Here is a 23,993-nt window from a genome sequence, read left to right on the forward strand (position 1 = left end):
CTTTGGGGGTGTTCCATGTGGCCCCATGGGTGGAGGCCACAGTGAGCCTGGTGTTCTCAGAGGACGATTAACAGAACTCAGTTGTGAGTCCAGTCACCCCAGCCACTCTTCTGAGGGACCCTCAATAACGCACCTGCCATCTTCAAGGGATGGAGACACGGCGTTCTTGTTAAAGCCTGAACATTGAGTCCCCAATGACTCCTGACTTGTCATGTCTCAGGTGAAATGGGGCCCCACTAAAGAAGCAGGGTTGCCTTTTTAAAGATTTTATTTATTTGAGAGAGAGAGAGAACAGGGGAGGAGCAGAGGGAGAGGGAGAAGCAGACTCCCCACTGAGCAGGGAGCCGGAGGTGGGGTTAGATCCCATAACCCTGGGATCATAACCTCAGCTGAAGGCAGATGGCTAACTGACTGAGTCACCTAGGTGCCCCAGGGTTGCATTTTTAAAGGTTAAGACCTCTGAAAGGAGAAAGGAAGGCTGACTCTTGGGCTCTTACTCTTACCAGCCCCTTTTCTGAGCCGCCTCCTTAAACCTTTCACACCCCTTCTCCTGGCTTAGGTTACAAGAAGCCATCCATTCCTTCTCCCTTCCACCCTGATGCTAGGTGCTGCTAGAGAAAACCATCCTATGGCCTTCATCCCAACTTGTTCTTTCCCAATTCGGGAGAACAAGGCTCCAAAAAGCCTTCTGGTCACCATGACTTACTTCCCTTCCAATTCTGTGCAGTGGCTACTTCAAATCTGGACTATTCTCAAGCGAATTTCAACCCAATTCCTTGTTCCTGGCAGATGTGTTCACTTTCAACACATGAGAAATATACAGAGGCCTCATACACAGACTGCCCCGTTTTTCCTCTTCTGCATCTCCATGCTTGGCCACATCCTGGCCCATGCTTCCCTCCCAGCTTCTGGGCTGTCCTCTAAAGCTACACTATCCACTTGTGGTTTTGTTTCAACCCGCCACCCCAGACCTTCCCATCAAATGTATCAGCTGTCTATGCATTCTTACTCTCTTTGCCCATAACTGTCTTTTCAGCAGAGAAACACGCTCAAGACTTCCCCAGTTTAAAACAAACTACCCTTCTTTCCATCTTGCTTCCTCTTCCCTCATCCACCACTCCATCTCTCCTTCCCTTTACCAGAAAGTGTTCTGAGAATGAGCTGTGCTCGTCGCCCCCACACCGCACCTCTGCGGCGATCTACCCATATCACAGCTCACTGCGGGCTGATCCTGTTTCACCAGCCCGGCTGGTGCTGCTCTCTGTGAGGTCATCGGTCACAGTCACGTCAAGTTCACCGAGCCGTGTTCTCAGCCCTCCATCTACTGACTTTCACAACATCTAACATTGATTACAAATGTGATGACGAAACAGCATCTACTGCAAGTAATTGTAATGAATTCCTGTATAAGACTTGTGACTACGTGCCAGGAAGTGTTCGAACCCTCACCACCATCTTATAATATACATACTTTTATTCCAATTACAGGTGAAGCACAGGGCAGTTAAGTGACTTGTCTGAGTTCAGAAGTCTAGTAAGAGCCAGAGCCAGGACCCAAACCGCCAGTCTGGCTCTATAGTCCCACGCTACATTGGCATGCTCCGAAACATTCTTCCCTAAGTGACAGGATTCACCTCCGACCCCCCTCCTGCCCTTCTGAGGGATTTCTATTTTTGGCCCCTTCTCTAGCTCCCTATTTCTGGTGCTTTTCTTAATGTTGATCCTTAACCTTCCCTGTTTCTCTGTCTATGGTCCTTAATCTTTTGGGGTCCACGGTCTGACCGGAAATGAGCTAAAAGCTGATGGATCAGCAGAAACTGCTTCCATGGCCATGCACTCAGCCTCGGCATACAGTTTCAGAGTACTCAAGGTGCTCTGAAGCCATTTAAGGATCCTCAAGGGTCATGGGCTTCACACTGACAACCTCTGCTCCAGGCTCACTTGGGACTTACCTCCAATCTTTGCCTCCTTCTAAGGCAACGTCAATCATTGCCTTCTCTGATCCCTGTTTATGCTATTTATCAGAAGAATCAGTGTTAAATTTCATGATCTGACTTCTCCACTGGATGGCAAGCAAGCTGAAGTCAGAGGCCGTTTCATCTCCCCCGTATGGGCACAGAGCATAGTAACACACAACAGAACAGACAACAGATAAAGCTTGGTTAATTGAGTGTGCTTATCGAACTGATCCTGCCCTACTTGTCTGCCATGGCGTGAACTGAGTCCCCAAGACTACAAAAGGAAGCACTGTGGAGAGCGCCACAGAGCACACAGACGTAGGGAAGCAAGAGCTGATATAAGCATCAGGAACGCATCCTGGGAGGGGAAGGGGTAGGAGTTGTTCAGAAGAGCCAGGGGACAGCAGAGTCCGTCACCAGCCCCATCCCCTCAGCCAGCTGAGGGACCAGCTTTTAGGTAGATAACGGGCAGCTTCCAGCTTCCAGATGGACCCCGCGGGAGCCGCGTGGACCTCGCAGTCTGGCTGCCCTTCCACCCAGAAAGGAGGGGCACTCCTCTGCCTCAGCTCCTTGCCACAGCGCCAGGATCCCCATGCTTCAAGTCGGACCTCTGGCCAGAAGGTGGGAGGCTGTGTCATCGGGAAAAAGCCGTCCTCTAGGCAGCTCTGTGGAAGAGCGCCCTTATCCTGGCGACGGCACTCACTTGTTCCGCCCTTGGGTCACCCACTCCTCTGCAACCTGGCGACGCTCTGAGACGGTCAGGGACAGGCCTTCTCCCGTCGTGCCATTCACTGTTCCAAACAGAGAGTCAGTTAGTGGGGCCAACCTATTCCTTTTGCTCCTCCAACACGGACACAGGAAGTGCAGGGTCAGAACTCTGTGCTTAAGGGGAAGGGACATGGGGACAGATAAGAGGGTGGAATCTAGAGGGGAAATGCCACGTTTCCATTTTTATCTAAGATTCTCTTCCTTCCATCTTCACCTTGTTCCAAGCAGTGGGAAGGTTAATTATGACTTGTAATGACAAATCCGTCCTTGCTATCAAGGATGGAGAGTGAGTATTTGAACACAGACTGAGATACCTGCCCTCATTTTAGGCAAATATCCGATCCCACAACCCAATTCTATTATCTGGGCTTGAATGGCAGGAAAATCAACACTACCCAATACTGGGTTGTCAAAGGGGTCACGAGGACAATGGTGCGGACTACAGATCTACAAAGACCTCACTCTATAGTTTAGCATGACCATAGCACTCTAGGACAATTTTTTCATGGTAATTCATAAGAAAGCACCAAGGATATTAATATTTCTTATTTAAGCACTCTTATAATAGCCACTCATTCTCACAACAGCCCTGCGAAGCGCAAATGATTCTTCTCATTTATAGATGCAAAGATGAGATTCTGAATCACTAAATAGATTTGAATCCAAAACTGTGTGCTTCCAAAACTTTCCCTTCTAAGATGATAATCTCTTAATGGATCACAGAAAGTATGCAAACGGCACTAGGATACATTACTGGGGCCTAATGGATTTGGATCTCCAAATACTGAGCACTCAACTGGGGTAGAGAAGGCGGGGTGAGAGTAGGAAAGAGTGTTTTTATCACTCCTTTGGGGTCTTAAGACACTTCCAGTATGCTGTACTAGTAGAGATGTTCCTACTTCTTCCCGATACCCAGGCGAGACCTGTGGCCCTTTCAAGGGTAACAATCAGTCTTTGCTGGCCATGGCTTGGAGCCATAGGGGGACACCAAGTGGTTCTGTATTCAGGTTCTGGTTTTGATGTGTGCCCTGACCGCCTTTTCACAGAGTTTTTACCTGCCTCAGTTATGATCTTATGCTTCCAGTTCTTGAGGAACCCCTGCTGGTAGAGCAGCAGCTTGGAAAAAAGCTGTGGTGTCCAGTCTAAGGGGCCAAGCACCTACAACACCACGCAAGGGGCAACTCGGTCACAGGTAAGTACAGTTCTCAGGCCTCGAGTGGGCAAGGCCTGATTTGAATCCACCGGCTATGCAGTAAATGAGTGTACGTGCTGGGCCTGGGAGTCTTTCGCGTGCTGCCTTTAGAGTCTTTCCACGGTTAGCACATGAAAGGTCTGGGTGAGACACAAAAAAGCCCATTCTTAAGAGAGAGAAGTCTGGATTTCGCCGTTACTCTACCATTTTTGGCTAAGTGCCTTTAGGCACCCTAAATACATCTAAATACATCTGAGCCACAGATTTTCTTCTTCAAGGTGGGATTAAAAATAATACTTTATCTGTTTTGAAGATATACCACCGAACTAGGTAATCTCTTGAGGTGCTTTCCAGGTCTAAAACTGAGGAGTCTCTAGATTCACAAATTTTGCTTAGCGTAGCCAGGCTCATAACCTACGACACAAGACACTGTGACCTCCTAACTAGCAACCAGGTGAGAGCTGCTTTCTAAGAACCGGGACAGAGCTGTCTAGAGAAATGTCTGAACATGACTCACCAAAAATACTCTTCACTCCCTGTTCCTCCACAAGATAATCCACATACTGACCGATGACTGAAAAGTTGATTTCTCTACAGGACACAGGAAAAAAATGGGGAAAAAAGCATATTTAGTCTTTAGATTATTATTAGACCAACCCTCAAATCTATAAACTGCTCTCTTTTGTTAATAGTTATTAAAAGTCCACCCAGCCATATTACGCTAAGTGAAATAAGTCAGTCAGAGAAAGGCAAATACCATATGATTTCACTCATGTGCAGAATTTCAGAAACAAAACAGATGAACACAGGGGAAGGGAAGGAAAGATAAGACAAAAACAGAGAGGGAGGCAAACCATAGGGAACAAACTGAGGGCTGCTAGAGGGAAGGGGGTGGGAAGATGGGGTAACCAGGTGATGGGCATTGAGGAGGGCACTTGATGTAAAGAGTGCTGAGTGCATGCGAATGATGAATCACTCAACTCTACCCCTGAAACTAGTAATACGCTATATATTAACTAAGTTGAATTTTTTTTAAAAAGTCCACTTAGCCAATTTGCAAAGTTCTTAACTTGCTCTAAATAATGCCTGGATTCTTCCTTGTTTTTTGAGCCTGGTGATTTCTCTACTTACCCATATATGCCTCACTGACATGACATGAGCAACACACCATTATTTTATCACAAAGGCTTTACCCCATGTAAATTTAAACATCCCCATGAGTAACATTTAAAAGTTAATTATTTAATAATCTTTTGCCCTTTTGGGGAAGAAGGATGATTGGGGCCATGGTTAAATGAGAATTTTATATTTTCCACTTGGCGAAAAGCAATCACATTTTAGGCCGACAAGATAGGAAAGTCTGATCTTAATAATTTAAGAATTTTCGCACTTAATGTTTGTGACAGCAAATGAAAGCTTCAGTCGTATTTGCTAGTTTTAATCAAAGAGGATTAACACTGGAGAGGAACTTTGCTCTCACTGTCTCTCAAGGCAGAGTCTGTGGAAGAGCCGCATAGGGATCTGAGGGGTCTGCAAGAAGGTCAGAGTCCCAGGCCCCACACAGTCCCACCCAGTCAAAATCCGCATTGTAACAAGATCCCCCTGTGATCTGCATGTCCTCAGCAGTCTGAAGGGCAAAGACCTTGTAAGGATCTGATGCTTAAGGCAATAAGGGTTCTTTTCCTTAAAATCATATTGATTTTTGAAATCTAGAAATTGACACACACCCATCATATAAAGTGACCTGTTCTTAACCAACATGCAGGTAAGGACGACGGGGATAGAGAGTGAAAATCCAAAGGAAAACTGTGGCTATGGCTCTAAAGGGTGTCATATGTCACCAAAGCCATGGTTACATCGCCAGGGACAAAAAGTACTAGTTGGTTCCATTTACATTTTTGTCAGTGGGGGCCAGAGAATCCTAGTTTAATTTCAAACTTATTAACATCCCCTTCAACTGTACTTTCTGTATTCCTTAACAAACAAAAACAAAACAAAAAATTGGATGCATACAGAAAACAAAGACATCAAAAGGCATTTGTCAAAGGTAACAGGAACACAAGGGATAAGAGCAAAGGATGCACAGGTGACCACTGTCCACAGATGCCAATGACATCTGATCCAGACGCTTGGAAGAGTGTGCTTGGGGCAGCTGTAAGGCCCCCAAGGGGAGCATACTCCCTCCATAATGGCTCGTGGTACTGAAACATTGCCCGCCCTGCCCCACTTGCCCAAATGCCAAATCCTGGCCTCTCAGTCTTGCGGAGCAGAGGCTCCCTGAATGCACAGCAGGAGCAAACTTAGGTTGTTCTCCCCTAAAGGGAGGAAAGGCAAGTCATCTGCCTAGACAATCTATGTCAACACCTTCCTTTAGCTGAGCCTGACCTTGAAACGTCCACCCCTCGGACAGTCCTGACCATCTGGAACCTGCTCCAGATGTTTCCCTCAGCCCTTCACCACTTGGCATAAGCTCTGAGATGCAGGGACAATCAGCAACAGCTTTGTTTGCAGGCTATAAACCCCGATTTTGACTTGCGATGTCCATCTACCAAAGCAAGCAACCAGGAAAGAGCTTCTAATCACAATTCCGAATCACAGACTGGAAACAGGAAATAACCTAGTGGCCACAGCTTATGCTGGAATCACAGATTCCAATGCAATTGCTCCCAAGCACTTTCACTGAAGTCTTGGCACCTCCGCTCCCATCCCAGCCTGGTACTCAAGATCACCTAGAGTCGGCCTGGCTTTTTCACCGAGGAGGAGCCTGGAGAGGTCTGAATGGTCAAGGGCTGGTAGGTCCTGTATTCTGATGTGTGTCCTCTTGGTTTAATCTAATGCTTCATGGTTTGGAAAGGGAAGCTAGAGAGCTTGTTTCTATTTTCAGAAATACTGAAGGAGAGAAACTGTTTCTGTTGGGGTATGTATGTATATATCCCCAGTGTGGACTCTAAGCTCAGTAGGGGCCCACACCACCAAGTCGGCCTCTCCGGCCAGTCTACTACACATGCTCAGCATTCTACTTGGCTCCAATGAAACACCCAGTCATAACTGCTATTACTGCTTCTCATGATGAAACCCGGCAATACCTCACGTATACCTCATACCCTCATCAAAGTTCACATCTCTACTACCACGAGGATCATTCTATAAATTGTTTATGCCCACCCTCCAGGCTAGAGCAAGGACTTCCTGAAGGCAGGCACGGGCCTTTTACACCTGACTATCCCTTGCCTGCACCTGCATAGTGCAGGAGCTCAAGGAGGATGAAACACCCATGACCTCTGCCTTCGAAGCAGCTTATCCCCACACCTGCAGGATACACGTAAACTTCATTATTAACGGAGGAAAGGAGATGGCATAGTTTACAAATAACTAGAATATTAAGGAAGGTATGTTGGGGGCTATGACTGAGTTAGAAAGTGTATAGGGATTCACAAGAGTCAGAAGAGGGACTCATCATTCCAATTAGGGAGGCTGGGAGGAGATTTCGAGGAGGAGGTGGGTCTGGAATAAACAGGATGAAATCCTGTGCTCTTCCTTCCCTCTGACGTTCCTGAGTTGCTGTCTGTCTGGCCCTGTTCTGGCACCCTTCTCTATCCATGGAGTTGGCTGCACCCTTAGGCAGATCTAGGCCCGCATATGAAATCCACGGTTCCTTCTCCTTCTTCAGTGAACTCCACACTTCTCTCTGTGGCTTCAGTGAATTGACTTCCATTTACACTCACCCCCTACTCCTTTAGGCTTTGCTGGATGACAGTTACGATTTCCCTCAGGTTAGGGGTGCTAATGGGTGATACATTATCTACCCCTTCAAGAAAGCAGTTTGTTGCTTCTTACAAAATGTTCCTAGCCTACGGGAGTGACACTAACGGTAGAATTTCTGGGCAGTGGCAGAGTCACCCCAAAATGTCCTTGGACAGATGGTTTTTTGGAACTACCAAGTCCTCTTAGAGAGAGAAAATGGTTGAAGAGAGATGGCTCCTCAATGTGTTTTGACTTTCACAATGTAAAACCTTTGTTTCTGGTTAAAAAAAAAAATTACTGAAAAGCCCGATCTGACAAGACTAGGCCTATATTTCTGTATAGCACCGAATGGTGGGGAGGAGCCATGGCTGCCCCCTTTGGAGGCACAGAAGCCCCCAGACCACCTCAGGGATTTCAGGTCTCTGCCTGACTAAAGGGGCAAGTTCACAGTCCTGGACACTGTTGCTCAGTGGCTACAGTCACAAGTGAGCCCAAGGAAATCGCCCAGAGCTGTTATCCTAGTTGCCACAAAAGTACCCCAACAGCAGGGCCAAGGTCGGAGCAGGACAATTCTCTCTTGGGACTTCCTTCCCTTCCCTGTTTTCCCACTGTAATCTGCCTCTCTGTGGTGTGTGGGCAGCCACTGTATCAGCTATCTGGAAGTCACTAGAGATAATGTGAGCCATAAGACTGGATTATTCTCCTCCCCACTGGATGGCGGTCTGGGGCTCATTGCTCACGGAAGTGAAAGACAGCACAAGCCAGTTCTCTTCCAAAGGCGGGACTGGCTTTCCATGGCCTGTCTCTTCCTTCGTGAGCCCCAAGAACATATCTAAGTATTAGCCTCTTCAGGGCTGAATGACTCTGAACAAAATACCATGCTTGCTTAAGTCACTCCCCTACTTAATTCCAATTTAGTATCTTAATTTCAACTCCCATAGGTTCAGATTCTTTGCCTTAGGTCCATGATTTTCTCTTAATTTTTCATGCTATAGAAGTTTTGCCATTTATTTTTGAGAAGTACACATAATAAAAAGGACAGGAAAAACCCACTCATTATCTCCTTGGAGATGATCACTCTTATTAAGTTTGATATTTTCTATTCACAAACACACAATGCAGGATTTTCTTAAATGAATATAGCCATATTATACAAATATTGTAATTATTTTTTCACTTAGCATTCCATATTGAGTATTCTCCCACATCTTCAAACATTCTGTTCCTATACTGGCTACACAGCATTTCACTGCATGAATGAAAAGAATGTAGCTAATCCTCTACCTTTGGACATTCAGTTTACCCCCAAACCACCTAAGAGAAGATAATGTTTATCCAATTATTTTTGCAACAAATTGAGGCCCTGAGTGGATACAGTCTGAAACAGCATGTAGGCTGTATCTCTTCTCTTAGGAGCAAAGAGTAACAGAATTTTTCTGAAGTGGCTTTTCAGAGAAAAATCTGGATTGCTGTTCATTTCCTCTCCTAGTGTATGACACAAAGTGAACAACTTTCACTTTATTTGAGAATACAGAATCACCAGGGTGGCCTTTTTATAATTGGGGCACATGTCAGAAAATTTGATGTTCCTTTTTTTCTTTTTGCCTTTTACATATAACTCTCACCATTCAAAATCAGATGGAAGTCATTTGTGCTTTTGGCCAAATAACTACTTGGCTACTTTAAAACTCCTTTGGCAGAGAAGTATTCAGGGACTATAACTTCCCTGCCTTGTCAGAAAACATTCTGTTCTGGGAATCTGGGTCATACGGTCTCCTAACACGGCTCAAAAGACAATACACAACTCCGACTCCCGCGGCCCAGGCCCCTTCTGACTGGGGTAACCAGCCTGTTCTTACTACAGTGTGTTGTGAGGATTTCCATGGTGAAGCCAAAGGCATTTGAGGGAGAAAACAACATTTTTTTTTTTTTGACATTTTGGCCAATCTGAAATGGACTTTCCTTTCTTTTCTTTTTTTTTAAAGGATTTTATTTGTCAGAAAAAGAGAGAGAGTCAAAGAGACAGAGCCCAAGCAAGGGGAGTAGCAGGCTCCCCTCTGAGCAAGGCGCCTGATGTGGGACTCAATCCAGGACCCTGGGGTCATGACCAAGTTGAAGGCAGATGCTTAACTGACTGAGTCCATGAAATGGACTTTCTGTTTTTTTTTTGTTTTGTTTTTTTTTTTTAAAGATTTTATTTATTTATTTGACAGAGAGAGATCACAAGTAGACAGAGAGGCAGGCGGAGAGAGAGGGAAGCAGGCTCGCCGCTGAGCAGAGAGCCCGATGCGGGACTCGATCCCAGGACCCTGAGATCATGACCTGAGCCGAAGGCAGCGGCTTAACCCACTGAGCCACCCAGGCGCCCGGACTTTCTGTTTTAATGGTTGTACTTGGCCAAGGGAAGAAGTTGCTTCTTGAAACAACTAAGGAAAGCAAGTGTCTTCTACTCTACTCTACTAGTGCAGAAAGAGAAGAGTTGAGATGGGTAGAGAAAGACGCTTCTTTCTCTCTGGCTCCATGGCTGGGCGCACCGTGTTAATGTTTAGGGTCTTGGTCTCATCAACTGTGGAAACAGAGGTGGCAGTTCTCTTTCAGAGTTATTAAAGATTGAACTGGAATATGTACGTTAAAATGCCAGCACGACTGACACGTAGTGTTTAGCCAATCAGTGTTAGCTTCTTTTCCTCATGAAATAACAAAATTTAGCATTCACTGTGCTAGATGCTGAAGACCCAAGGATAAATAAGAAACCGGCTCAGTCCTTTTGTATTGCCTGATGCTCAGTAAATATCTGTGAAATAAGGTTAAGCAGTTCAAAGCCTATTGGGAGAGACAGGAATGTAACAAACAGTTATTATAGTAATTTTCATTGACAAATAATTCTGATGTAATGTGAAAAGGTGTGCACAGGCTGTTGTGGGAGCACAGGGGGAAGGACTCTGAAATTCTTTATAGGAAATGGGGAAGAAGCAGCAGAGGATGGTTTTGATGGTAGAGCAGAAGTGTTCATGTGGAGTCGAGAGAGGAGAGCAGAGTGGTAGACAAAGGCAGAGGAAACAGAACGTGTAAAGGCATGGAGGGAAGAAAGAACATGACATGCTTGGGGGCAACAGAAATGTAGCAGGAGAGGTAATCCAGATAGTCTGGCCTTTAACTTCAGATCATTTCCTCTCAGACTTTAATGTGCTAAAGAATCACCCAGGGGCAGTTAAAATGCAGGTTCTGATTTAGTGGTATGTAGGAGGACGTGAGATTCTGCCTTTCTAGCAGGTTACTATGTGATACAGAGCAAACAGTCCAAGGACCACATGACAGAGTAGTAAGGCTTCAACACAAGGGGGTCAGCAGAGAGTCTTAAGAGGGAAGTGACACAATTAGATTTATTTATGAGGGTGCTCACTGGGCTGCAGTGTGCAGGTTGGACTGGGGCCAAAGACACTTTGTGTATTCTTCCTGGGGATCACTATAATACCCCTCATGGCGTAACAGCAGAGGGCTGCACTCTTTGAATTCAAAAGGGACCTGGAGATGATATGGCTGAACCCTTTCCAGAATATGAAAGAGAACATTTAGCAGGTGACAAGACCTCCCAAGGGTCTGACAGCTAATTGGTGGTAAAGCTAGGGGTCAAGCACCCAGACACTCTAACTAAAATCCATTTAACCATGTTCTTCCTGCCAGCTTCCCCACTTCAGAACACCAACCCAATTCAGAATTGCATCTGGGTATTTCTTAGAATTATAAAGAAAAAGGGATGCCGGGGGAATAGTTCTTGTGTAGCCATTCTCAGTCATGGAGACTGTGGCTTACTTTACGAACCAGGTTAGGAAAACGCCCATGATTGGCAGGTCACTAGGCAGAATTTCCAGTTATTCAATTCCATGTGACCCTTCTTTCTGTCTCCTGGAAACATGTCATAAGTTCACACTCCCCTGTGGGCAAGTAGGCAAATGCCCAGCTGTTCTCAGATCCAGTCTTGCTTTGTACCCACAGTGATGTCTGGATGGGGCAAGTGGTGGGAGAAAGGGGAGCTAATATAGCTTACATGCCTACTATGTGCTCTGTACTGACACACATTTCAATTTAATTTAATTCTTAAGGCCCCTGCAAAAAAAAAAAAAAAAAATGCATCTTATTTTGACCGCACACATCAGGAAAGTGAAGGTCCTAGAAAATCCTAGAAGGCAAAAGAGTTGATGAAAAAAAGAAGAAACAGAAATGGAGGAAGAAGGGTGAGAGGTATTGCGGATCAGAGAAGGACCCAGAAAACAGAGTCATTTATCCATACATGGGGCCTGATGTTCCCGGAAACAGCAGAATAGGGAGGAAGAACACACCAAAACTCTCAGTGAGCCCCAAATGAACAATCGAGCCTGTTCGGGGAGTCTCTTCTGGGCTGAGGGCTCTGATTAAAAAGGCTAAAGCAGCATCAACCAGATGTAGTTGTAGTCAGCCTGCAAACAGGATCCTTCTCAGTAACAGGAAGTGAATCCTGCCTGCTCATGCAATCACATGATGGATCTGTTTTATTGGCCCAACAAGTGGCTGAAACATCGATAAAGAGCTGACTTCAGTCTTTCCCTGGACTTATGGAAATGGAGAAGCAACAGGAAAAAAAATGCTATGAATCACTGAGTAATCTAAACGCCATCCCAGCAAGAATTTGATGCAGAGCTAGATGGGATTTTTCATGAAACTTAGAAATTGAAGGTCTTGAACTCCAGTGATCTAAGGGTAAATTGTGATACGGCCAACTTTGAATGAGAATACTGTGTCATAAGAAATGTCACTTACTGGAGCGCCTGGGTGGCTCAGATGGTTACATATCTGCCTTCAGCTCAGGTCGTGATCTCTAGGTCCTGGGATCGAGCCCATGTCCGGCTCCCAGCTCAGTGGGGGGCCTGTTTCTGCCTCTCCCCCTGCCTGTGCTCTCTCTGCCTCTCTCTCTCTCTCTCAAATGAATAAATAAAATCTTTAAAAAAATTTTTTTCACTAATTTTTAAAGGGGTAGGGTTAAGGTTTATAAATTCAGCAAAAGAAGACCAAAAAAATAAAAGCCTTTCTTAAAGATCTCTTAAATGCCGCAGCTCCCTTTCATCCCCGTCTGGTTCATATAAACATACTGACCTAAGTGCCTCCTGACCCTGTGCTGAGCACCATTATATGGATTATCTCACTTTAACACCCAGAACTCCAACACAGAGGTTAATTATTGTATTTTATAGAGAAAGAAAGGAGAAGCTTAAAGAAACCAGAATTCTGTTTTGGCAGATTGACCCCTCTAATGGGTCAAAAGCATTTAGATCCAGGTGCATAAATCCCCTTTTCATCCACGACAATGTCCAGAGAATGGTTCTACACCCGTGGCAGGTGACCGTTAGCAGACAGCAGGAGCAAAGGGCCTGCCATAACATCCCCCCCGCCCCGCCCCGGAGTGAGGGCGCTTGTCTGGGGAATGAGTTCTCAGCAATCATCTGTTGTTACCTCCCACTCCCACAGGCCCCCAGGGTTTAACCCATGTTGAAATGAGACTGTAAACATACTTTACCGGGTCCACCTTGCAGCTAACTTGCCCTCTTTCCTCAGGGGAGGACATTTTCTTCACATCTATGAATAGGCTGAGATAGAATCACGCAGCTCTCTAGGGACAGGATTTAGAGGGGCCAGGCCAGGGCTTGGGAGCAAATCCAGCTAAAATGAGATTCTCCTAATGCAATTCCATTGGTGTCATTTGGGAAAGCCAGGCCTCCGATGAAATCCAAGGAGAATTTATTTCGTGGCACTATAGATACTGGGAGAAAGGCAAGATGCCGTATCTTACATTCTTTCTGCACTTTGTGATGCAGAGACTCTTCTCTGAGTTGGGATCAGAGACAGTACGGGGGAGGGATGACTGACAGAAGCGGCCATCGGCAAGAGTACCGTGCAGGTGCAGAATCTAAGTGACTGCAATTATAGAGAACTTCTGTCCATTTTGATGGAGAACAGATTCCCCTTAGGTCCCAAATGATAGTTACCCATGCTCAGTCATTGGCGTGATGGTTGCAGCAACGAGACCTTGAAGCTTCTTCTTTGGGGAGGCCATTGAGCTGCTGAAAAAAGTCTGTAAAACATACAGTGTAATTCTCCTTTTTCAAGGAATGTCCATTAATGATAAAACTCCCAGGCAAAGTCCAGTTTAGAACTGTGAAAAATGCTTACAAGTACACAAACACACAAAGCAATTGAAAAGAATGTAACATGTAAAGCTTAATTCTGCAAAGGAAACTGTTTTTTTCAGACAGGAGAAGGGGGGGAGACAAGAAGGGAGCAGTATCTGGGAAAGCACTAAGAGAAAGGCTTCCCACATTATCTATACAGCTAATTCAGGCAGTCTGAAACCTCAAAGAGCAGGGGTAAACAACCGCAAACCCAAGAAAGAAGATGAACATAACTCAGGGAAGTCAAGTATATAAAAAATTACTATTATTTAAATTGTAAGTTGGTCAGGACAAAAGGGACATCCCTTTCTTTTTCCATATCTTCATTCTTTTAAGCAACAATCTCACCTAAAACCAACACTTAAAGAGTTTTAAGGCTTCAGGGTGACTATCTTCAGATTTTACCTAACTATCCTTTCATATTCTAATTTTGACCAGTTTTGCCCTTTTTTCCTATGTCTAGTAAACCATGTAAACTCTATCATAATTGTCTACTCACCTCTCCCCGACTAGACCAAGCTCCCAAGGACAGGGAATACATTTCACTTGCCTTTGCTTTTCCTGCACCGAGTTACCTGCTGGTAACTTGTGTTCAATGAAACACCTTGTGTTCAATTAAAAATGATGAATATGTGGGTAACTTAGTGATGTTTTCAGATTGTAGCTGGGTGATGACTTCCACAGACAGGGAGATCCCTGCTCAAGAGACTCAACCTGACCCCACTCATTTGGGGGCAAAATGATCCCTCACCATCTGACAGAGGGTACACCTATCATGCCAGTGGAAAAGTCTAGAAGTTGTGGAAAACAGGCAATGAGAGGCAACAGAGTATCCTAGTTAACAGCCTGGATTTCACAGGCTGACTTCTGGTTCAGCTCTCGGCTTTGCCACTTACTAATCACATAAGTCTTATCATTTTTTGAGCTGTAAGACATAAAAAATTCAAAGCCACGAATGCAGAATCTAACAACTGCAGGAGAAAATTAAGTATAATCATAGTGTATTTGGTGACAACTGGACAAAAGATGGCTGGCTTAGAGCCAGCTTAGAGCAAGCACCTGTGATGTTTATGGGTAACAGAGAATATGGGGTATGTTACAGTCCTGAGGTCACTGGCATATTTAAAAACCCAATGCCTGCTACACTTAAATTTTACCCACGTAATGTAATAATTACGAACGATCTCATTTTGTTTACTCTTTATAACTGTTTATTTCAACTCCCTAAATGGGAGTATAAACTTACAGAATACTTACACTGTATCTTCTGCTTTTTCTGTATCTCCCGAGAGTTCTGGCTCTGGTAAGCCCTTAAAGCCAGAAACAGGACAAAACAAGGACAAAGACATGGAAGGGCACAATATGGCAGAATTCACCGCTTTTGTAGAAAGCCAATGTGATACTTTCCTTTACAAACAGATATGTGTCCCTAGCAAAACTTGCTACTAAATTAAGCCCAAATCCTTCAAGTAGTTTTGCTCTGCACTAAAGGGCAATAAAAGGGAATATAAAGAACCTGATAGACGGGATTCCAGGATTTCTCTAACTTTTCCTCGTTTGAAGATGAGACTAAAATCCTGTAGGAGGTTTTGAGAGATAAATGAGGGCCTTTGGGAAAACACAAGGTCATGACACAGGCCCTGTGTATCGCAGAGGAAGGTCTGTGCAGTAACTGAGACGGACGCGATGCCTGCTGCATGTCTTCACCAGGCACTCCTGCAAGCGTCTGAACTCAAGACCCCCGCCACTTGTCCCCCAAGATTTCTTCCTTTGTTCCTTACAGCGGAGGGGTTGGAGCACTAGCTCTGGAGTCAGACATCCTGGCTCCAGCACTTACCAGCAGGGCGACCCTGGAACTATTACTCACCTTCTCTGCGAGGCAGTTTTCACCCCCGTAAATAACGGGAGTCATATTTCAGACGTTGTTGAGAGTAAAATGAATGAATTTTCATGGAATGATTAACAAGAGTGCCAGACACATAGTAAGTACAACTATGAAGTCTTCTCAGATGGCTATAGGACATTAGCAAGTATTAATATTTTTACCAGCACCCTTTTTCTTTCCTGTCATCTCAGCTTTACTGGTATTGCTTCTCTGACTCTCACTACTCTGGTCCATTCCGGGACTAAGTCGTTTCAATGCTCTTAGCTTCCTTCCCTGCAATCGCCCCCCTCCCCCCGACTGCCCCTCTCAGAACTTACCCTTTGAACCTCTTATCTAGACTGAAGGGCACAACCTCAGGTCCAAGGGGCCCAAAGGGGCTCAAGAAGGTGCAAATGATAAGACTCTCACGAGCTAGGTTCAACTCTAAAATCTCCTTATTCAAACCCTACCAGGCTGTTCCTATTAGACTTCTGTATTCTGAGCTTTTAGCTGTGTTTATTTCATACTTAGGGCAACCACGCTGATATTCTTAGGATTGTTAGAAGCTCAGACATTTCTGGTCCTGCCTTTGCCTTGCTCAGAAAATGCCACTAACTCCTCCCTGGCTTCTATAGGAGAAATACCAAACTCCCTGGTGTATGTCTCTGCATGGATCTCTTCATGCCTAAAGTGCACAAGCTCAACTGATCCCTGTTGCTCGTTTCCATGTCTGGCCTGCTTTCTCCCTCCTGAGGCTCTCCCATCTGGAATGACATTATCTCCCACTTCAGCCAACTTTTAAAACTCACTGAAAAGCTGGAGAACATCCCGACTCTCCAAGAGGAAGATAATTTCTTTCTCCTCAAAATTCCCTCAAACACTTTGTTCTTCCTTCAAAATTTTATCAGTTATTAGAGTAGTTTCCAGCTCTCTTCTACAGCGCAAGCCACCAGGGGGCAGGAACGGCTTAAAAAAACAAAACAAAACAACCCCCACCCCCAAACCCAAAACTATCTTTCAGCAGAGAGCAATACATTAAGTGAGCAAAATTTGCTGACTTTGTGGACACTGAAACTCCAGGAAGAGATAAGGCAAAATGATCACAACAGTAACAGATAATGGGTGCTATTTCATAAATTTGAATTTTTAATAAACTTGGTAATATCCAAGTATGGTATGGTATTCTTTACAGCTTGCATCGCAAGCAAATGGTCAGAATGTTCTCCAGCCTAAGGCTTAGTGTGAACTCTGTTAACACTGAAACCCTGGGGAGGAGACATTACTCTTGAGACCTTGCACCAAGACAACACTTAGTACAAAGAATCCAAGTTGCCTAAGTCAATTCTCTTAAAAGGACAAAGTTTTAAAAAAAAAAAACGGCAACAACAAAAATAACCTCTGGGGGAGAAGAAGGATGCAGCTCTGGGTATGGTGAATGACTCGAGAAATACGTAGAAAAGAAAGAGAAAATGGAGAAAGTAAAGAAACAGAAAAATAAAATGCAGAAATATAACCAAGTTCCCATATATAAAAATGATTGGATCAAAGGCCCTCGCTAAAGTCTGTTTCGCTCCTCCTCCGCCTCGGGTCCCTTGGAGGCGAGGAGCCTCAGAGAAAGCCCCGCGGTGCTGCAGGCGTCCAGGGAAGTGGTCCCTCCGCCGCGCCGCTGCGGGCGCCCGCTCCAGGCGGAAGGGTGCCGCGTTCACACTTCCTCTAGCCCCGCGGTCCCAGCTCTTCTGCCCTCCCCTCTCTTCCGGACCGTCCCCGTCCCCCTCCGAAGCCCCTAGTCCCGTCCCCGCGTTCCTCTGCCCCCACCCCCCGTGAGGCGGGTGGTCTCCCTCCGTCCCAACACCCCGCGCGAGCCGCGCTCACCGCGTGCGCCCGGGTCTGCGTCGCCCCCGGGGCAGCCGGCGCCACTCCGCGCCCCGCCGCGGCCTTTGTCGCCTCCGCGGCCGCACCACGTGCCCCCACGCCCGGGGCTCGGGGCCGCGGGGCTGGCTCCTGTACCCGCGGCGCGCGAGGTGGCGCGCCCCCGCAGAGTCGCGCGCCCCGCGCCCCCGAGACGCTGCGCACGCGTGCAGACCTCCCCGCCCGCCCCGTCGGCGTTACCTGGTGGGTGCGGGTTAGACGGCGAGGGGACGGCCCGCACCGGGGGACCCGTGGCTCGTGCTGCAGCGCGCCTGGATCCCGAGGGGCGAGTCTCTTCCTCTTCTGCTCAGCCGGTCCTTCCGCTGGCCGACGCCTCCTGGACTCTCTTTCCTGCCCGCCGGCGATTTTGTGCGGTTCAGGCTGGTGCTGCTGCCCCAAGCCCACCTGCTCCCCTGTTCAAAGGAGATGGCGGATAGTAAAAGCGGGTTAGTTACTGAAGTGGCATATTTCCTTTATATTCTGGAGAACAGTTGAGTTTTGAAAGGGAGAAATAATTTTAAACAAAATATCTCTACTTGCAGGGATATCGAGAGTTCATTTTCTAATAGGTACGGTGCTAATAAATCATACAGCCCCAAACGAGTCCTCAGCTCCCCCTTGCAGAGGTGAATTAACCTCAATTTTCCATAAAAGGCAGTGGCCGAAGCTTATTTCATTTAGAGAAAATAAATTTCCCAAAGGGTTTCTAGTTTGCACCATGCTTTTAAATCCCTTCTAGAGGTTCTTTCATTTCACACAGCTCCAGAAATTAATTCATTAATCAATTCATAGAACAATCCTTTGTGGTGGGTACTGTTTTTTAAGTTCATATTTTACAGTTGAAAAAAGCGTCATCCCATTCAGAGACGTTAAGAGTTTAAGTGATTTGCCAAAGGCCATCTGCCCATGAGTAGTTGAGAGGTGATTTAGATTCAAGTACTCTGGAAGATGATACTTTTAATCATTACTGAATGTTATCCTGCAAAAAAAGAAAGGGAAAATCCTAGGTTTGTCTGGTAATGTTGACAAGAGTATTATATCCTAATGGGACAATGTTAGTAATTTTTTTTTCCGAAGTCACACTTTAATGTATGCAAAATTAAGTATTTCAGTACCCAAAATGTATAGAACATTAGGTTTAATATTGTCAACCAATAAACTAATATGCTAAATGAATAAATTACTGTTTAAATAAATATGGTAGTACAAAGCAATGCCTTCTAGTAATGTGTTGGGGTTTGCTAAGAAACACATGCTAAAATGGTATTTGATGTGTATGAAATATATTGGGGGAGAGACCCAGAGAAGGCAGGGAGAGCCTTGATTGTCATTCAGGGCTGACATCTGTGGGAGAAGCTGTGGAAAGAAGAGGGTGGGGAAAGAAAAGTCCCACTGGAATGAGGGAGGGAGCGCATAATAGCCTCCACTCTATGCCCTTAAGAAACTCACAGTTTCTCCAGTGAATTGTGGGGAAGACATTTATCTTTAAAAATATGTATGCCTGTGCAAAGATACAAAACACTGAGGGAGGGGAAGACCTTAATCTGGGCAGAGGGTTGAGGGTATGAGTATGTATATATGTGTGTGTTTGATGAACCAGGACAGTGTTTCTGAAAAGTCTTCCAGGGGGAGACCTGAGCTGTCTTAGAAAAGGAATAGGTCTTTGGAGAAGGAAGAGGCAGCAAACGGCTCGCTACTGGCTGAGAGTCCTCCAGCACTTATCTGATAAGTGGCATGAGCTCTGTGACCTTTCTTCTATAATATAATACAGTATTATATTATATATTATATCTATAATATAATACAGTATTATTATTATTTTTAAAGATTTTATTTTATTTATTTTAAAGATTTCATTTATTTATTTGGCAGATTACAATAGGCAGAGAGGCAGGCAGAGAGAGAAGGGGAAGCAGGCTCCCCGCTGAGCAGAGAGCCTGATGCGGGGCTCCATCCCAGGACCCAGAGATCATGACCCTAGCCTAAGGCAGAGGCTTAACCCACTGAGCCACCCAGGTGCCCCATTATACAGTATTATTTAATCATCATTATATTTCATGCTTTTATTTCTTGTCCCCCAGCTCCACTGAGCTGCTCAAGCCAGGTACCATGTCCTATTTCTTTGTTTTTTCCCACAGTGCCAAGTGCAGTGCTTGTCCACCTGCAGGCCGAGAGGGAGGGATTTGGAGACATTTACTCCCTTCAACTCTCCTTTGTTTTAAAAAATATACATATTGGGGTTCCACTTCATATTGTATTCACTCCAATTCAAGTTTGAAACTCAGTGACATGGAGGAAAGAGCTTGGGGGGTGGAAATACAGTGCACTGTAATTGATCAGACTGGCCCCATGTTCCATCCTTGGAGAGGACACAGGAGCCCTATCACAGCCTCCTGAACTGATGTGGGGAAAGGGTGGTTTCCCAGAAGGGTTCCCCTCGCCATCTTGTAATGATACTGAAAGGCTCTAGTACCAGTTCCGGTGTGTGGGGGGTGTTCCCCACACTAAGAGGGAAAAGTTCTCTGACACCAGCTGGGTGTCCTACAATTTAACTCAATTCTGTTACTATCTACTCAGATAGCATCGGATTCCACAGATTAAGGGTTCAGTCCTACAAGTCTGCCTTCCCCACTCCACCCTCCCTTCAGATACCACATCAGACCCAGGCTCTTACCTATGCTTCTGACCCACTGGCTATAAACCAGACCCCTTCTTTGATTAATTTGCTGCAGCAGCTCACAGAACTCAAGGAAACATTTTACTTACAGTTCACCTTTTATAAAAGGATATAACTTGGGAATAGCCAGGTGAAAGAGATGCCTAGGGCAAGGGGTGGGGAAAGGGCTCATAGTTTCCATGTTTTCTCTGAGTAAGAGGGCACCACTCTCCTAAAATCTCCATGTTCATCAACTGGAAACCCTCCGAAAGCCCTCCTTTTTGGATTTTTATGGAGGCTTCATCACATAGGCATGATTGATTAAATCAGTGGCCACTGGTGATTAATTCAACTTTGGAGAAGATTGCAAGGGAATTGAAAGTTTCAACTTTCTAATCACATGGTGGTTCTCCTGGCAACCAGCCCCCACCCTAAGGCGCTTTCCCAAAGTCATCTTATTAACATAACAAAAGACTTTAATTGCTGTCATCTATTAGAAAATGCCAGGAGTTTTAGGAGCTCTGTGCTGGAAATGGAAGACCAAAAATACTTTTTTTTATTATAAAAACAATATCGCAGTTGTCCTTACTAGAAGAGAGGAAATGAATTATAGACAGCCAGAATACTGCTACATTAGGGAACTTTCATGAAGGAAGGAGAATGTAATTTGGATCTTGGAAGTGTTGCTATCTATTGTGGACTGGAAAGGGTTCTGTCCATAGGTGAGCTAGAAGAGTCCTTTGCATTTCTTGTAAAGACATAACCAAGTCACGGGTATGAGAATTACTCCTGGAAATTCTGGTTGTGTGTGTGTGTTGGTGTGGTTGATGGAAAAACCAAAGTTTATTTTCTGCATCAAAGTCCAGAAATCTTGGGGCACCTGGGTGGCTCAGTGGGTTAAACCTCTGCCTTCAGCTCAGGTCATGATCCCAGGGTCCTGGGATCGAGCCCCACATCGGGCTCTCTGCTCAGCAGGGAGCCTGCTTTCCCTCTCTCTCTCTACCTGCCTCTCTGCCTACTTGTGATCTCTCTCTTTCATTCTGTTAAATAAATAAATAAAATCTTAAAAAAAAAAAAAGTCCAGAGATCTTCAGAGCATCCGGGAGCAGGCCATGACTAGAAGTGGGACAGATTCCTGGTCCCCGGGACAAAGACCCTTTCAGAGTTTTATTTCTGAGGCTGAATGCCAATTAGTAGAGGGACATCTCTTAAGAGGAGAAAAGTCCTATGCAGAAACTGGGCTTCGGAGAATCCTTTGAGGTCACAGGAAAAGATAGTTCTGAAAACAGTCATGCTCAACTGTCTCCTGGCCCCACCCTTTGGCGAACACATACGGGGTTCTGGCACAAAGGAAGAAATGGACAGAACAGGCAGTTCCACATTTGGGATTCTAAACCTGGGATCCATAACTCCAGATTCTTATTTTTAATAGCAATAATCTTAATCTTTTAATAATACTAATTTTATTGAGACATTCAATACTGTACAATTCACCTATTTTTAGCATATTTCAATATTCTCTACTGTAATGTCACAGAATTGCTCAACCATTGCTCTAATCAATTTTAGAGCAATTTCATGATCCCCCCCAATAATCAGTACAGTTAATAGTCAATCCTTGTTCCCTTCCTCCTTCTGGCCCCTGGCTCTAAGCAACCATCAATCTTTCTGTTTTTGTAGATTTGCCTGTTCTAGACATTTCATATACATGGGTCATACATTGTATAGTCTTTTGTGTGGCTTCAAGTTTTCAAGGTTCATCCATATTGCAGAGGAATCAATAGTTCTCTCCCCGCCCCTTTTTAAAAAGATTTTGTTTGTTTATTTGACAGACAGAGATCACAAGTAGGCAGAGAGGCAGGCAGAGAGAGAGGAGGAAACAGGCTCCCTGCTGAGCAGAGAGTCCAATGCGGGGCTGGATCCCAGGACCCTGGGATCATAACCTGAGCCGAAGGCAGGGTCTTTAACCCACTGAGCCACCCAGGCACCCCAGTTCTTCCCCCCTTTTTTTTTTTTTTAAAGATTTTATTTCTTCATTTGACAGAGAGAGATCACAAGTAGATAGAGAGGCAGGCAGAGAGAGAGAGGGAAGCAGGCACCCTGCTGAGCAGAGAGCCCGATGCGGGACTCGATCCCAGAACCCTGGGATCATGACCTGAGCCGAAGGCAGCGGCTCAACCCACTGAGCCACCCAGGCGCCCCAGTTCTTCCCCTTTTATAGCCAAATAATATTCCATTGTATGGGTGTACTACATTTTATTCATCGGTTGATGGACATTTGAGTTCTTTCTGTTTTATGACTATTATGGTAATTCTACTATTGTGATGATGGATTTTAGACCTCCTGGAATATTGTGGTATCTTTTTTCCAGTGGAGTTAGTTTATAGCATTTTGGCCTCTGTTTAGTTTTTCCAAAGCCCCAAGTCCTTATCAAGATCAGGGTTCTTACCTGTGCCCAGGCTGTTCTTCTTCAGGCTGATTGCTACTCAATCTTTGGATCTTGGCTCAAATGTAACCTTCCTGAGAAGTTAACTGGTGCAGGTCCTCCTCACAGCACCCAGTGCTTTCCCTTGCTATCACAATTCATTAATGTGTTCAGTGCTCTCCATTAGTCGGTTAAGTTTCATGAGGACAGTGATCTGTTCTCTTCCTCGGAACACATAGAGTGCCTGCTACATGGTGGGCACTCCGTGAGTTGTTGAAGTAGTACGCAGTGCAGAATGAATCTTGATAAGTGAGAGCAGTATCCTAGCTCTGTTGCCTGAACATAGACTTTTGAATTGATGGGAGGAGGGTACCTCCTTGTTGATGGGGGTCGAGTGATTTTGATACCAGAGTCAGGACCCCAGTGGCCAAGAGGGATGGTGTCAACACAGAGAATGAGAGCTAGGGAGCATCAGGGACAAAGGAGCCAGATGAAGAGGACTGTAATCCTCTCTGAGAGCAAGAAGGATTGCTAAGGTGGATTAAATCTAGGGGACGTTGCCTTGTTGCTGATGTTGAGACCCTCTTTCTGAATTTTATATGGACTGACATGCCGATGGGTTACCCACATTGATTTATTGTCCCCTAATAATTGGAAAACCTTTGAAAATTTGGGCCTAGTTTGATGACTGGCAAGGAGGAATTATAAGGGTACCATAGTTTGAAAACAGAAAAGGAGGGCGCCTGGTGGCTCAGTGGGTTAAGCCTCTGCCTGACCTCATGGCTCAGGTCATGATCTCAGGGTCCAGGTCATGATCTCAGGGTCCTGGGATCGAGCCCCGCATCAGGCTGTCTGCTTGGCGGGGAGTCTGCTTCCCCCTTTCTCTCTCTCTCTCTACCTGCCTCTGCGTATTTGTGATCTCTGTCAAATAAATAAATAAAATCTTTGAAAAAAAAACAGAAAAAAAAAAGAAAATATTAATTTTGCTTGGCGGGGCTTCTTTGAAAATATTAAAATAATTACAGAGGCAAAACTTCCTTTTGAAGGATGTTCAGCCTGTATTAGGTATTGCCTAGAGGCATGTTAGGCTGTTGGCAGTCACACAAGTGAGTCTGTTCTACTTGCAACAGCACTCTGTAAGCTTCCGCAGGGATCTCAGAGAGAAATAAATGCGTCTTCCAAAACATGAACTTCCAAAGTTCAGGAGCTGCTCATGTTATGAATTAGGTGAAAACTCACCACTAGGTGACAGTCTGTCAGCAGAAATTGCTTTC

General features: G+C 45.2%; 1 protein-coding gene across 2 annotated transcripts in view; it reads right to left on the minus strand.

Moving 5' to 3' along the window:
• NPL (N-acetylneuraminate pyruvate lyase) overlaps positions 1–17,922 on the minus strand; it is a 35,708-nt gene extending 17,786 nt beyond the window's left edge. The window contains exons 1-4 of one of the 2 annotated variants that reach the window (XM_045983154.1): positions 17,839–17,922; positions 13,683–13,768; positions 4,436–4,509; positions 2,662–2,749 (exon numbers count right to left, since the gene is read on the minus strand). In XM_045983154.1, the coding sequence (XP_045839110.1) occupies positions 2,662–2,749; positions 4,436–4,509; positions 13,683–13,750 (230 nt within the window). In that variant the 5' untranslated portion in view covers positions 13,751–13,768; positions 17,839–17,922. Of the gene's footprint in view, positions 1–2,661; positions 2,750–4,435; positions 4,510–13,682; positions 13,769–17,601; positions 17,773–17,838 lie in introns of those variants that run through there. The other variant, XM_045983153.1, reaches the window with a different exon arrangement.
• Positions 17,923–23,993: the final 6,071 nt, after the last annotated feature.

Source organism: Meles meles, chromosome 17 (genome assembly GCF_922984935.1).
Source record: "Meles meles chromosome 17, mMelMel3.1 paternal haplotype, whole genome shotgun sequence".
NCBI lineage: Eukaryota > Metazoa > Chordata > Mammalia > Carnivora > Mustelidae > Meles > Meles meles.